General features: G+C 57.2%; 2 protein-coding genes across 2 annotated transcripts; one reads left to right on the top strand and one right to left on the bottom strand.

Annotated features, from left to right (window-relative positions):
• Positions 1 to 741: 741 nt before the first annotated feature.
• Positions 742 to 4628, top strand: SLC25A35 (solute carrier family 25 member 35). The gene is made up of 5 exons (XM_062216938.1): positions 742 to 1658; positions 2814 to 2879; positions 3251 to 3403; positions 3763 to 3897; positions 4050 to 4628. Exons 1-5 carry the CDS (start codon positions 1284 to 1286, stop codon positions 4221 to 4223), a joined length of 903 nt encoding a protein of 300 aa, XP_062072922.1. The 5' UTR covers positions 742 to 1283; the 3' UTR covers positions 4224 to 4628.
• Positions 4609 to 6091, bottom strand: RANGRF (RAN guanine nucleotide release factor). The gene is made up of 5 exons (XM_062216939.1): positions 5892 to 6091; positions 5684 to 5800; positions 5267 to 5423; positions 5092 to 5177; positions 4609 to 4885 (listed from the first exon to the last, which is right to left on the bottom strand). The coding sequence occupies exons 1-5, from the start codon at positions 5966 to 5968 to the stop codon at positions 4762 to 4764; spliced, it is 561 nt and encodes a 186-aa protein (XP_062072923.1). The 5' UTR covers positions 5969 to 6091; the 3' UTR covers positions 4609 to 4761.
• Between the last annotated feature and the right edge of the window lie 7304 nt (positions 6092 to 13395).

The following is a 13395-nucleotide window of genomic DNA, read 5'->3' as shown; positions in this document are numbered from 1 at the left end:
ACCCCTCTGCCTCCTCCCCCGCCCCCGGCGGCACCCCCTGTGCCCGTGCCTGCCCTGCCCTGCTAGCTTCCCCAGGCTCTATTCTCAGACGTTGTTCGCTGTTTAACCATTATTCAATTTGTGAGCAAGGACCAAGAGTCCAGAATCCCAGAATCTCCCATTAACTTTCTGTAACCCTGGCCTCGCTAGAGAAAGAGTAAAATCCTTGTGGCCTGCCCTGCCTCCTCCTCCTCCTCCTCCTCCACGTCGCAGGGAGGATCTAAAAAGCTGGAGGATTTCACCAAGCTCCCACACCGCGCCCGGAGTCAGACACACCCTGGGGCTAGAACCTACAGACCCTGAGATAGGTCCTGCGCAGGCAGCAGGTGTGTCCCTCTCCCCGGCGGGCGGGGCTGCAGCTTCCCGGGTCCCCTGGTTCTCCGGACGCCCGAGGCGATCCCTCACCACACCCAGAGCCCTAGACACCCCAGAGGAGGGCCGCTGCTTCCGCGTTCAACCTCTAGACCCAGGGGACCCGGGACCCAACCCTGCCTCCCCACCAGCGAGCCTCCGCCCCTCCCTGGCGCCGGGGCCGGAAGAGTTAAATCCAACAGCCGCAGGCGGGTTCTGGGGGCCGGGCCGCCGAGAGCGCCTCCCATTGGCCGAGGAGCCGGCTCGCCGCTGATTGGCTGTGGCTCTAGGCAGCGGCCCTCCGGGGCTCCCCATTGGCGCCGCGCTCCAGGGACTGGAGTGTGGCGGCCCGGCCTCCGCAGGCTGCCCCAGGTGAAGGTGCTCCCGGGCTCCGGCGGCCGTCTAGGGACCTCATCACGGGCCGCAGTCCCGACTCTTGCTCCCCGATCCAGCGCCCGTTCCTGTCCCGGGGACGCCGCCGGATCTTCTCCCGAGACCTTTTTCTCCGGCTTGTTTTCTTCCCCTGCTTTCCCCGGTTCCCACCTCCCTATCCCGCGTTCGCCTCCTCTGCTCCCGCGGCCCGGGGAGCCTGCCGTCCCTAGCATCCCACCTGCCACCTCCCTGCTTCTGCTGCTCTTTAATCTTACATCCCCTGGCCATCAGGGCCCTATCATAACGTCTCGCCAGGCTTCTCCCAAACTCGTCTTTCTCCCCCTTTTGCCAGCTGCTAACTCTGAATTCCAGCCAACCCTTGACGCCTTGACATTTGACCCTGACTAGATTCTGGGACCTCTCAGTTCCCACCTCCCGCAGCCTAGACGGCAGGTACCTGGGTCTTGCCCTACCTTCGCACCTCTCTTTCTAAGGCTACTGCTGCCCTACCCGCCCGTGCCATGGACTTCCTGATGAGTGGTCTGGCAGCCTGTGGGGCCTGCGTGTTCACCAATCCCCTGGAGGTGGTGAAGACCAGGATGCAGCTCCAAGGAGAACTGCAGGCCCCCGGCACCTACAAGCGGCACTACCGAAATGTCTTCCATGCCTTCTTCACCATTGGCAAGGTGGACGGGCTGGCTGCGCTGCAGAAGGGCCTGGCCCCTGCCCTCCTGTACCAGTTCCTGATGAATGGCATCCGACTGGGCACCTACGGGCTGGCGGAGGCTAGGGGCTACCTGCACACGGCGGAAGGCGTGCTCAGTCCTCCGCGCAGCGCGGCAGCTGGGGCCCTGGCTGGGGTCATGGGCGCCTACCTGGGGAGTCCCATCTACATGGTAAGAAGGGGGCTTCAGGCAGACCGTCGGTGTCGGGTGGGAGCGCTGGCCTTCTCAGGGTCCGGGGTGGCATGGAGCTGCCCTCTGCAAGGCGTGTGGAGTGTGCTGGCAGGCATCGGGGTCTTCTGAGCTGCCCTCTCCACGTTGACCCAATGGACACAGTCGAATGCATCCATGCCGGGTACCGGCTTTGGAGTCGCCCTTTCTGAAAATCCTAGTTGTTGGGCTTCGGTTGCCACATCTGTAAAAGGGGAATGATCTTAGTGCTCTTGGAGCCACTGTGAGTAGGGATGGGTGCTGTGGGACCACCGGGGAGGTTAGCAGAGACCATGGACCCAAGCGGTAACACACACCTGGGCACATTCGATCTGGGGGCTGCTATTGTTTGATCACTATCACTTGCTGTTGAGGCTGGGTTTGTGGAGAGGAGGAGGAAGAATTTGAGTCCCATACATCAGCCAGTGTGGGCATCGCAGAACTACAGTGCCACAGTGTGCTCCTTCGAGTTATCTGATACAGGTGAAGTGGGTCAGGAGCCTGAGACCCAGAGAGGGAGAGTGACCAGTTCAAGGTCACACAGCCGCCTGTTGCTAGGGGGAGGCTCTGCTTACTGCTCCTATGAGCAAACAAGAGCTTCTGTATAAGAAGAGGCAGCCTGGTCTCACTCCCACGGTGTGACTCAGGGACAGTGGCCTCTCCAAAGTCCACAGGGCACACCCCTCTACAGGTCACGGGGGTGTCAGAGAGCAAGTTTTGGCCAAAGTCTGGCGGGGGGGAACGTTGTGACAAGGTGGTGGCTGGTCTGGGAACGGGAGCCGGCACGAGAGGCCGGGCACCTGGGTCTTGCCTAACGTCGGACAGTCTAGGAAACGCTGCCATTCCTCAACCTCGCCAACCCCACCCCAGCCCCAAGGGACGGAGGATGTGGGGGGGGGGGTGATGTGTCTTGCAGTGCTAGGCGATCCATCCACCGGGACTGGGGCCAAGGGACGCAACGTCTCATGACCAACTTGTTAAGTGAGAACAACAATACTTTCAGATGAGGAGGGTATTCATTGCTGAACACCCTGAAGGATGTGCGAGGGGTCAGGCCTCTTGGTCTGGAAGAGGGAGGGTGGTCGCAGGACACAGACTGGGCTGCTCTCCTGCTCCCAGGTGAAGACGCATCTGCAAGCACAGGCAGCCTCTGAAATCGCTGTGGGTCACCAGTACAAGCACCAGGTGAGGGGTCCCCGATCCCACTGATGATCCCCCAGTGTTCTGCCTGTACCCTGCAGCTCCAGTGCCAGCCACTACCCCGCCCATCAATGCAGTCCCGCTGCACCCCTGGAGTTCACCCAGACCCTCCCTCCAACATGTGCCCCAGTCCCTCTAGCCCTCTGCACCCATTTCTCCTGCCCCATTCTCCTGGCCTGCTCCTGTCCTGCTCCTGTTCTCGCTGCTTCCTCTGGGGTGACAACTGAGGGCCCACACTGAGCTGGCTGTCTAGACAGCAGATGTGTGCTAAGGACCCGCCCGTGACAGTGCTAGGAGGTGGCAGCCCCTGACGCTGGGTGACTGAACCCCACCCCCGTGCTCTTCGCCCCCACCAGGGCATGTTTCAGGCGCTAACCGAGATTGGCCAGAAACATGGCCTGGTGGGGTTGTGGCGTGGGGCCCTGGGCGGCCTGCCTCGAGTTGTTGTCGGCTCTTCCACCCAGCTGTGCACCTTCTCATCCACCAAGGACCTCATGAGCCAGTGGGAGGTACTGCCTGGGAAAGGGGTGGGGCCATCCTGGGAATGGGGACAGGGGTGGGTGACTGAGGTGGGCCCTCGAGGGGGTGGTGCTAACACTCAGGTGTGAGAGAGCAGTAGGATTTGGGGATGGGGGCAGCCACTGACTCTTTAGACTCTGCCCTTGCTTCTCTTGTTACTGCCTCCCAGAGGGGTCCCAGAGCCCCCCCACACCCTTAGGCAAGGCTCACTGGCCTTCTTCCTTCCCAGTGTTGTCATAGTGTTGTCACTGTTAGAGTGGAAGCAACCTGAGTTAGCAGGGAGGGCCTGGCCTGACCCAGGGGCTCAATGACTGGCTGATTGACACAGCTCCCCCCAACCCTCGCCCAGATCTTTCCTCCCCAGAGTTGGAAGGTGGCTCTGGCAGCTGCCATGGTGAGTGGCATCGCAGTGGTCCTGGCCATGACACCCTTCGATGTGGCCTGCACGAGGCTCTACAACCAGCCCACAGATGCCCACGGCAAGGTAAGAGAGTGCTCCGGAAGGGGAAAGCCATGCAGGGGAAGTTGCGGGTGCTGGTGGGACAGCTCTCAAATGCAGCCTGCAAAGGGGAGGCCCCTGGTGGGCTCTGACGAGCTCCTCTCCTGTGCTCTCCCTCCCTCTCCCACATGCTCCAGGGCCTCATGTACCGGGGGATCCTGGACGCTCTGCTGCAGACAGCTCGGACAGAGGGCATTTTTGGCATGTACAAGGGTATAGGTGCCTCCTACTTCCGCCTTGGCCCCCACACCATCCTCTCCCTCTTCTTCTGGGACCAGCTGCGCTCCCTCTACCACACGTACACTAAGTGACAGCCCTCTCCCACACTCCACCAAGTCGGCACTCCTTGGACACTTCTGCCTCCACACCTGTGACCAGGTGACCTTTCATCCGTCCGCAGGGGGACAGCCAGCCCCGCTCCCCGTCTGTTCTCTCAGGGTTCAATCACCACTACTCCTAGGGACAGCCCCCCTCCTTGTTGCTTCACGCCTTCCCTCCCCATCCCCCTGAACTTCAACTTGACACCCCTGTCTCAGGGCCGAACGGTCACTCCAGAATGTCTCTCTCCCTTTCCACTGCCAGCCTTGGGTTCCTCCTGCTCCTCTGCACAGCTTTAAACTCCCCCCCTCCCAAGACCAAAGGGAATTGGGGGGACCCAGGTGTCCTGTTCACTTCAAAACCACAGATTATATTGGTTATAAAGCAAGTTTATTTCTGCAGAGAGGAGGTGTCTTGTGTTTACACACAGGGAAGGAAGAGGAGGAAACCCAGATATTCAGCCTCGTTTTTTATGCCTCCCAGAACGGGGTCCCCAGGTCCTCAGCAGCCTCACACAGTGCCCCAACATCGTTACTGCGGCCCAAAGATGTTGGGATCATGAAGGTTCAGGCTGGTCACCAGCTGTTCAAAGTCACCCAGGCTCCAGGGTGGAGGTGACAGATTCCCAGGGCCAAGAGATGACCTATTGTCAGGGCTTGGGGTGAGGGACAGACAGAGAACATCATCTGAGCCTGAGGCGTGCAAGTTCCCACTTCCAACTCCCCGGAAGATCCGGAGAGCTGTGACCCCCCAATCCTCTCCTTGGAGGGCCCTGGCAGCCAATCTCCCTGCTCTGCACCACCCAGCTTAATTCTCCTGGGGACCCAATCACGAGGCACCCGCCCTCTGCTTCCTCCTTACGGGGGCTGATTGAAGGTGAGCAGGAGGTCAGTTTGGTACTGGGGCAGCCGTAGCAAGGCCTGATGCACCGTCACATCCTTTGCTACCTAAGGGGATGGGAGACAGACTTTTTACCTGGATGTCTAGGGCCACCCCGCTCACCCTTCCAGGACATGGCACACTCCCCGGTCCTCACCTGCTGGTTTTCCTTAGCCACCTGCTGCTTGCCTGAGAGCACCCAGGCTTCTGGACAGCAGGTGCGCAGGGCCAGGCTCTCCGCACTGAGGGTCTGCACAGAGTCTACTTGCTGGGCCCTAGCCCCCTGTACCCCGCCAACGTCCTCAAAGTGGTACCTGGGGCGAGGCAGCAGGGTCAGGGAGGGGCATCTCCCACTGCCCTCACCTCACCGCTCCCCCATCGCCCCCATCCCCAGCACGGGGGTGCGGGCGCGCCCGCACACACACACACATACCACCCCCACTAAGACCTGGGCTTTGCTCACTTCCGGCGACTTGGTCTTGCCCTGTGGCCCAGAATAACCGTCCAGCCACAGGCCCCGCCCACTTCCTCGGTTCCGGCCTCCTCATTGGCCAGCCGCGGGCCCCTTTCTCACCGCGCAGCCGCTTCGCCGCGCACGTGGGCCTGGAGCTCGAGAAGTTCCACGATCAGGCTCTGGTCGGTCACGGGATGACAGAAGACTTCTTGATTGTCCGGGACCGGTCGGAGGTCGCTGGAGAGGAGCGAGGCAGACCCTGTAGTTTATCCCAGCTTCTTCCCGCCACCCGCCTGGTCAGCCTCCTTGGGCCCCTGGGCCTTCTCACCTCACATCAATGGCCCCTGGGGGGAGGATGGCGGAGAAGGCGCCCCCGAACAGTGGATAGTCCCTCGTGGGCTCCATGGGCCTGTGGCTAGGGAAAGGGCATTAGAGAGGCTGAAAAAGAACCCACATGGGCCCACGTGGCATCAAGCCCCCGGCTTTCCCCGCCGTCACGGCCACTCCCGGTCTCGTTCAGGGCTCGGACCCTTTAAGACGTGGCCCCGCCCAGCGGCCGCGCTGGCCAATGGGCGCCCGCGCCTTGGGGGCGGAGCCCAGCAGTGCGGCTCCCAGAATCTACGGTCTTCGCAGGGCGCGGGGCGGAATGGCGGGTCTGGTTTGGAGCTGGACTCTGGGCTTGGGACTAGCCTCGTATTTTTTAAAGGGGTCGCCCCTTCCGGAAAGGTCGCCCGAGACCCTCCCTCGGGGCGGTTGCGCTCGTGTAACGTCCGGGGCGGGGGGCTTCGCCCCTGCATGGCGAACGGGCTGCCAACCAGAGCGCCAGTTCCCGCATCCGCTGTTGGGAACAAAGGTCCAGGTGTGCGTCCCAGTTAAGATGTAGGTCTCACGCCTTCCTGAAAGCGATACCCAATCCAGAGATTACAGATCTAATCCTCCTCAAATCTTCACCTTGGGAACACGCAGCAGGTGGGGGCGAGGGGAGAGGTAACAAGCCAGCCCCCTCCGCCCCCACACACCTGGGCGGAAGCACGGGTCAAGCTGCCTGTTGTTTTTCTTACAGATTTTTCGGAGAGTTTAAAATCAACTTTATTATCCCAGTTAATGCCCCCATTCATGTTTGATCCCCAGCACCTGGCCCAGTGTTTGGAGCATAACAGGCTTATTGTTGACTGAATAAACCCTTTATAGCCAGTGGCTGGAACCCAGGAGGCCACTCGTGCCCTCCGGGGTCCAGGATGTCGCCGTCTTCCCCGGGCTGGGCAGGACTCATCGGGGGTGGGGAGAGGTTCCCAGTGCTGCCAGAGCTTTGCACTCTTAGTGTAATGGGGACAAGACACGGATAAGGGGGCTTCAAAAGTTCGTGGGAAATGGAATTTAAAAATTGTTTGCAAAACAGTTTTGGGATCCATGCATTTTTTTTTTCATAATACACGTGTTGCATGAACTTTTTGAAGACCCCTTTCCTATACATGGATTTCGAATTTTTTTTGCACCTAAATAAACATCTTTTGATTGCATTTTCCATGAACTTTTGGTAAGTTCAGGCAGTTAGGATGCGGCTCCTGCCTCACTGAGGATGTTCGTGGAAGAGTGGACTGAGGTGGACTCAGACAATTCACCTGGGCATCCCGCCAGGGTATGCTAGCCAGGGGGACAGCAGGGGCAAAGACATGGGGAAGGAGAGAGGTGATTTGGAGGCGGCCAGTGCGTCCATTTGGGTGGGGATGGGCGGCAGCAGCTGTGAGTGGGGAAAGGGTGCGGGGTTTTTGTGGAGTTTGCTACGGAGCCTGGGACTCATTTCTTGTGGCAAGTTTCAGACTTCTCTCTGAGCCTGAATTGCTCATCTCTAAAATGGTGTTAGGAGTAAAGGAGTTAAGAGTGTGGTTGAAATCTGAGTGTGTTTCTGAGCAAAGAATGCATCAGGTTTGCTCCATGAGGAATTCTACAAAGGAAGGGAGTGGTGTAGGTCCCCCCACCTTCTGAGGGAGAGGAGGAGCCAGCTCGGAGGAGCCTACCCCATGCAGCCTCACTCAGGGGGCGGGGAGTGAGCGACCTCCCTGTCCCGCTTTCTGCCTCCCTGCCCAGGGCACTGGCTGCTTTGTGAGCAGTTAGGGAGTCCTTGGGAAGGGAGCTACACTACATGGGAATTAGCTGGACACAGGTCCGGAGGACTATTCGCAGGCCAGGAGGTCACACTGGGGAGAAAGCACCCCCAGTTCCCTCATTTTGGGCCTCTGGCATGTCTGTCGTTCTGCTGTGAGCCCTGTGCAGCTGGCGACCCTTGACCCTCACAATTCTGTGAACTCTTGGGGCAGGGTCTGGGTGGGCTTGGCTAGGTTAGGTAGCTAGCAGAAGCGCAAGGGCACAGGGCCAGGCAGCCTCTGGGAGAGAGGTGTTGCAAGGCCTCCTAACTTGGGAAGTCCCCGCCCTGGCTGCACCTCTTTCTTTGTATCTGTCACTTCCGCTGACCTCCCAACTGCTGACTCCCCCTTGTGTTCAAATTCAAACTCCCCAAGAGAGAATCTACTTGGGTCCATTAGTTACCCTTTGATGCGAAAGCACAGATTTGACAAGCTTCCCAGGCCACCAGCCAGACATGAATGAGATCCCTGGTCCAGCTGGCTGTAGCTGGGGTGACCGAGGTGGCTCAAAGCCACTTTTCCCAGGGGCTGTGAGATTAGGCCCAGCTCTCAGCCCACTGGATGGAGCAGGCCTGCAACAGCTGATTGTGTGCGCCCGGGGCTTCCCTCGACCCAGTGCTTTGCACGCAGTGGGTAAATTTTTTTTGTTTTGGGGACAGGTGGCCCAGAGCCCCTTCCTTTGAAGACGCGGACTGTGATCACAGGGTTAACTCAGTGCCCAGGTCAAGCATCCCCTTGGGAGAGTTATGGCAGTGTATCTGAGAATTCTTTAAAAAGTTCTTTGGACGGCGAGCATTTGGCACAACAGTTAAACTAACACATGCCTGCATGCCATATCAGAGTGCCTGGCTTCGAGTCCCAGCTTCTGACCCCAGCTTCCTGCTGATATATTCCCCTAATGCACACCCTGAACATGTCGCAGGTGCTAACTCAAGTACTTGTGTCTACCCGTGTGGGAGACCTGGATTGAGCTCCAGGCTCCTGACTTCCACCTGGCCTATCCTTAGCTTTTGTGGGTATTTGGGGAGGGAACAGCGGACGAAAAAAATCTCTCTCTCTCTCTCTCTCTCTCTCTCTCTCTCTCTCACTTACTCTCTGTCCCTCTGCCTTTCAAATAAATGAAAAACAAAGTTCACATAAATTTCATGTTAGGAAAAAACTATACCTGCACTTCAATTTTTTTTTTGCACCCAAATTAAGTTACCTTAATTCCATTTTTCATGAACTTTTTGAAGTACATGTCCATTTCTGCTAACCCTAACCTACCCTGGACCCCTTTGGTAGTTTGGTGAAGCCCATGAACTCCTATGCAAAGTAATGTTTTTAAACTTATAAAATAAAATATATAGAAATACAAATGAAATTAGACTATTTTAAATGCAATGAACAAATTTTTTTTGAAAATACGTTTACTGGGGCTGGTGCTATGGCACAGCAGCTTAAGCCACAGCCTGCAGTACCAGCGTCCCATTTGGGTGCCTGTTTGAGTCCCTGCTGCTCCACTTCCAGTCCAGCTCCCTGCTAATTGTACCTGGGAAAGCCGCAGAAGTGGCTCAAGTGCTTGGGCCCCTGCACCCACATGCGAGACCCGGGAGAAGCTCCTGGCTTCAGCCTGGCCTAGTCCTGGCTGTTGTGGCCATTTGGGGATTGAGTGAATGAATGGAAGATCTCTCTCTGGGCCAGGCTGAAGCCAGGAGTTAGTAATTCCATCCAGGTTTCCCACGTGGATGGCAGGAACGCAAGTACTTGAGCCACCACCTGCTACCTCCCAGGTACATTAGGAAGGGGCTGGATCAGAAGCAGAGGAGCCAGGACTCGCACTAACATTTCCATTTTCAACCCCTCTCAGCCACAATGACACAACAGTCCCCAAACCCAGATGTTTGATGGAGTGGAAATGTGCTTCTAGGTCGTCACCTTAAGGAGACCTGCAGCAGGTCTAATGTGTGTAATGTCATACTGGTGGTGCCTGCAAATCACGGCTGGAGCAGTCGGCAACAACTCTTACAGGAAAACACCTGTGGCTGCTGTGGGGCCAGGTGCTGCTGGTGCTCCTGTGGTTTGTCATCTACAATCCCAGTGGAAGATGATGCTAACGTTCAGTTAAGAGGCTATTGGAATTCGAAATGTAATTTTTTTTTCCCCACCCAAGTTCATCGGCTGATGGTTAAGAAGTGCGGCTGTGAAGTGTTCTGTGTGCCTGGCCGTGTACTAGGCTGCAGGCCCCCAAACCATGTGGAAGCTGGTGCCTCTCTCCAAGCCTCCAGCCTGCATGGAGAGAGCTAGGAGTACTAGAGCTCCCATGCCGTAGGGAGGTAGACGTGAGTGCCCCTGCTCAGTCCCCAGCTGAGGAGTCTGTCTTGGAGACTTGCCCAGGGTCATGTAGCAACTTGTGGTGCCCACGGCAATTTCTTTCTATTAACTTGAAAGGCAGAGTTACGGGGTGGGGGTGGAAAGAGAGAGGTCTCCATGTGCTGTTTTACTCCCCCAAGTGGCTGAAACAGCCAGGGCTGGGCCAGGCCAAAGCCAGGAGTCAAGAGCTCCCTCCAGGTCTCCTACGTAGGTTCAGGGGCCCAAGCACCCCAGCTGTCCTTTGCTGATTTGCCAGGGCACACCACCAGGGAGCTGCATCAGAAATGGAGCAGGGGCCGGCACTGTGGCATAGCTGTTAAAGCCACTGCCTGTAGTGCCGGCATCCCATATGGGCTCCAGTTCGAGTCCCGGCTGCTCCACTTCCAATCCAGCTCTCTGCTAAGGCCTGGGAAAGCAGTGGAAGATGGTCCAAGTCGTTGGGTCCCTGCATCCAAGTGGGAGACCTGGAAGAAGCTCCTGGCTCCTGACTGGTCCAGCTCCAGCCATTGCTGCCATTTGGGGAGTGAACCAGCAGATGGAAGACCTCTCTCTCTTTCTCTAACTCTGCCTTTCAAATAAATAAAAAAATCCTTTTTTTAAAAAATAAAGTGGAGCAGCCAGGACCTGAATGGATGCCCATATGGTACTGGCGCTGCTGGCATGGCTTAACTTGCTGCGCCAGAGCTGGCCCCTAAATAAACAATTTTTTAAATGAGGAAAGAGGACCTCTGCTGTCTCCCCTAACTGATGAGACTGGGCACTTTACCCTCTGTCCCCTACTCCCCAGCAATGGAGCCCAGTGCCTCTGACTGTGCCACCCATCCCCTCTCAGTGTAGGATTCTCACTGGGCCATGCAGCAGGGACAGCAGGACCATCTGCCCGTGCTGGGTCACTCTCATAAGGACCCCATCCTCTGAGGGGCTTACCGGAGCCCTCAGCCTGTTTCTGGTCCTGCTTTGTTATGACCCTCCTGTATCATGCACCTGTCGCTCAACACCTGTCCCAGAAGCGGGAGGAAGAGGCAGTGTGGGGAGGTGGACAGCAGCTCTGGTGGTCCTGAGCCTGAGCAGGGCAACAGGGGCCCCCATCACAGGTGCACGGAATCCTGTGGACCCCCATGGGGAACAGGCAGCACTGGGAGCGGGGTGGGGCGGACCCCTGTGACTTGAGCCCAGGGGGGCAGCCCCCATGCCTTCTGTCGGGGCCTCCTGGAGGCTCCCACCCTCCACAGCACCACACGGCTGAGCTCTGTTCCTGTGCTTCGTTGCGCCAAGGCCATTTTCCACAGGGGAGATGTTTGGGAGCGGGGAGGGCTGTCCCTGCTCTGCCGGGAACGGATCTAGGGTAGAGGAGTTTGCCTCTGGGTAGACACAGAACAGGCCGGCCCTGGATACCTTCCCAGGGGCATCCCAGGATACTCAGCGCTGCAGCAGTGGAAAGCCACCAGACTGGTCAGGCTGTGCTGTTGGTGGCGGCCATTCCTTCTCAGCCTCCTCTTTTCCACCTTCAGTACTGGGCCACCAGGCCCTGCACAGCCCCCCCCCCCCCCAGACACCCCTACCTGGCCAGGACCTGTGCCTTCCAGTCTCCATGCCTGATCTCTCCTGCCTGCCTCCTAGGTACCCCAGCTCATGTGTCCCACCAAGGCCTCAAACTCAATGTGTCCTAATCAAAGCACATCATTTTCTTCCCAGCCAATGTTCCCACCCCAGTCAGTGAACCGATCATGTGCCCAGTGGTCCAGGAAGGGAGCCTGGGCCTCGTCGCTTTTCCCCTCCCCTGGCGATTCTACCTCCTACTGTCTCTTGGGTCCCTCCATTTCTCACCATCCCCACCGCCACCTGCATGGTCCCGCCAGCACTGCTTCTGCTCGCAGACACAGCTTCCTCCTGGGTCTCTCCCGTCCTCTGCAGCCAGGGTGATGTCTCAAACCCCAGATGTGCTCCTGTCTGTCTTCCATGTAAGCCCCTTCGGGTGGTTTCCTGTTGCTCTCCAAGTCCAGAACCCCTCGCGTGCTCTGCTGAGCTCCCGCCTGGCCTCTTTCCCAGTTCTGCATATTCCAGGCCCACTCACTTTTGTTGCTTTGTATCTTGTCTCTGAGGTTTTGCAACTATGGTTCTGTTTTGCTGTAGTGCTGCCTCCTTTCCTGTGACAGCCCCATCCTTCAGGTCTGTCACCCCGGGCCATGTGCCCTGCTATGGACTCTGGTGGCATCCTGAGCTTCCCCTGGATTGGAATCAGTTGTCTCAAGTTGGCCTCCCTGGGGGGTGCTCCCCACCCCACCCCATTGGCCATCATGTTACCTGAAGAAGGCAGCTCCCACCAGGGGGCCCATCTGGACCCTGTCACCCACATCCCCCCCTTCATGCCCAGTCCATCTGCTGCCTCCCTACCAGCAGCACTCCTTCCAGCAACCAGCTACAGACTGAAGATGACAGTGATGCAAGCCGTCCTGTGCTTTCTCTATGAAGCTGAAGGGCCCTGTGAGCTGCCAGACAGGTGCTAGACTGACTGACAGAGGTCAGCGTTGTGGTGCAGCAGGTAAAGCTGCCACCTGCAACGCTGACAGCCCATATTGGCACCAGTTCATGTCCTGGCTGCTCCACTTCTGATCCAGCTCCCTGATAATGGCCTGGGGAAAAGCAGTAGATGATGGCCCAAGTGTTAGGCCCCTGCACCCATATGGGAGACCCAGATGAAGCTCCTAGTTCCTGGCTTCAGCTTGGCCCAGCACTGGCCATTATGGCCATTTTGGGGGCAAATTAGGGGATGGAAGTTCTGTTAACACATTCAAAATAAACAAATATAAAAAACCTCATGGTTATATCTCTCCACTGCCACCCGTGTCCTTCATTTGGCCTGATAATAAAAACATACAACCTTTGGGGCTGGCATTGTGGCATAGCAAGTAAAGGGCATCCCATGTGGGTGCTGGTTTGAGTCCCAGCTGCTCCACTTCTGATCCAGCTCCCTGCCATTAAGTCTGGGAAAACAGTGGAAGAGGGCCCAAGTGCTTGGGCATCTGAATCCACGTAGGAGACCAAGCTCCTGGCTCCAGCCTGGCCCTGCCCCAGCCATTGCGGCCATTTGAATGGAAGACCTCCCTCTCTGTGTCTCTCCCTCTTTCAAATAAATAAATTTTAAAAAAGAAAAAAAATTATATAACCTTGAATGACTGTAAATGAGGCAAAAAGGAGAAATGCTTCAGAGGATGTGCAAAAACCAAACCACCCATAAACCCAGTCACTAAGTTCATTCTTCCAGCAAAGGAAAAAAATACCTGCCAACTTTTACCAACTTAAAACAAAGTTTTAAATGTATTTTATTTTATTTGA

The sequence above is a fragment of the Lepus europaeus genome, chromosome 18 (assembly GCF_033115175.1).
Source record: "Lepus europaeus isolate LE1 chromosome 18, mLepTim1.pri, whole genome shotgun sequence".
Taxonomy (NCBI): domain Eukaryota; kingdom Metazoa; phylum Chordata; class Mammalia; order Lagomorpha; family Leporidae; genus Lepus; species Lepus europaeus.
The sequence above is the reverse complement of the archived record's forward strand: the minus strand, read 5'-3'. Positions and strand labels throughout refer to the sequence as shown.

What these genes read in the sequence shown, in the direction of transcription:
- SLC25A35 (XM_062216938.1), top strand. Translation starts at nt 1,284, where the DNA reads ATGGACTTCCTGATGAGTGGTCTGGCAGCCTGTGGGGCCTGCGTGTTC. An exon ending in TGGGGAGTCCCATCTACATG is followed by an intron (nt 1,659 to 2,813) that starts GTAAGAAGGGGG and finishes TCCTGCTCCCAG; the next exon opens with GTGAAGACGCATCTGCAAGC. An exon ending in ACCTCATGAGCCAGTGGGAG is followed by an intron (nt 3,404 to 3,762) that starts GTACTGCCTGGG and finishes ACCCTCGCCCAG; the next exon opens with ATCTTTCCTCCCCAGAGTTG.
- RANGRF (XM_062216939.1), bottom strand. Translation starts at nt 5,968, where the DNA reads ATGGAGCCCACGAGGGACTATCCACTGTTCGGGGGCGCCTTCTCCGCC. An exon ending in CGCGGCGAAGCGGCTGCGCG is followed by an intron (nt 5,424 to 5,683) that starts GTGAGAAAGGGG and finishes GCCTCGCCCCAG; the next exon opens with GTACCACTTTGAGGACGTTG. An exon ending in TGGCTAAGGAAAACCAGCAG is followed by an intron (nt 5,178 to 5,266) that starts GTGAGGACCGGG and finishes CCATCCCCTTAG; the next exon opens with GTAGCAAAGGATGTGACGGT.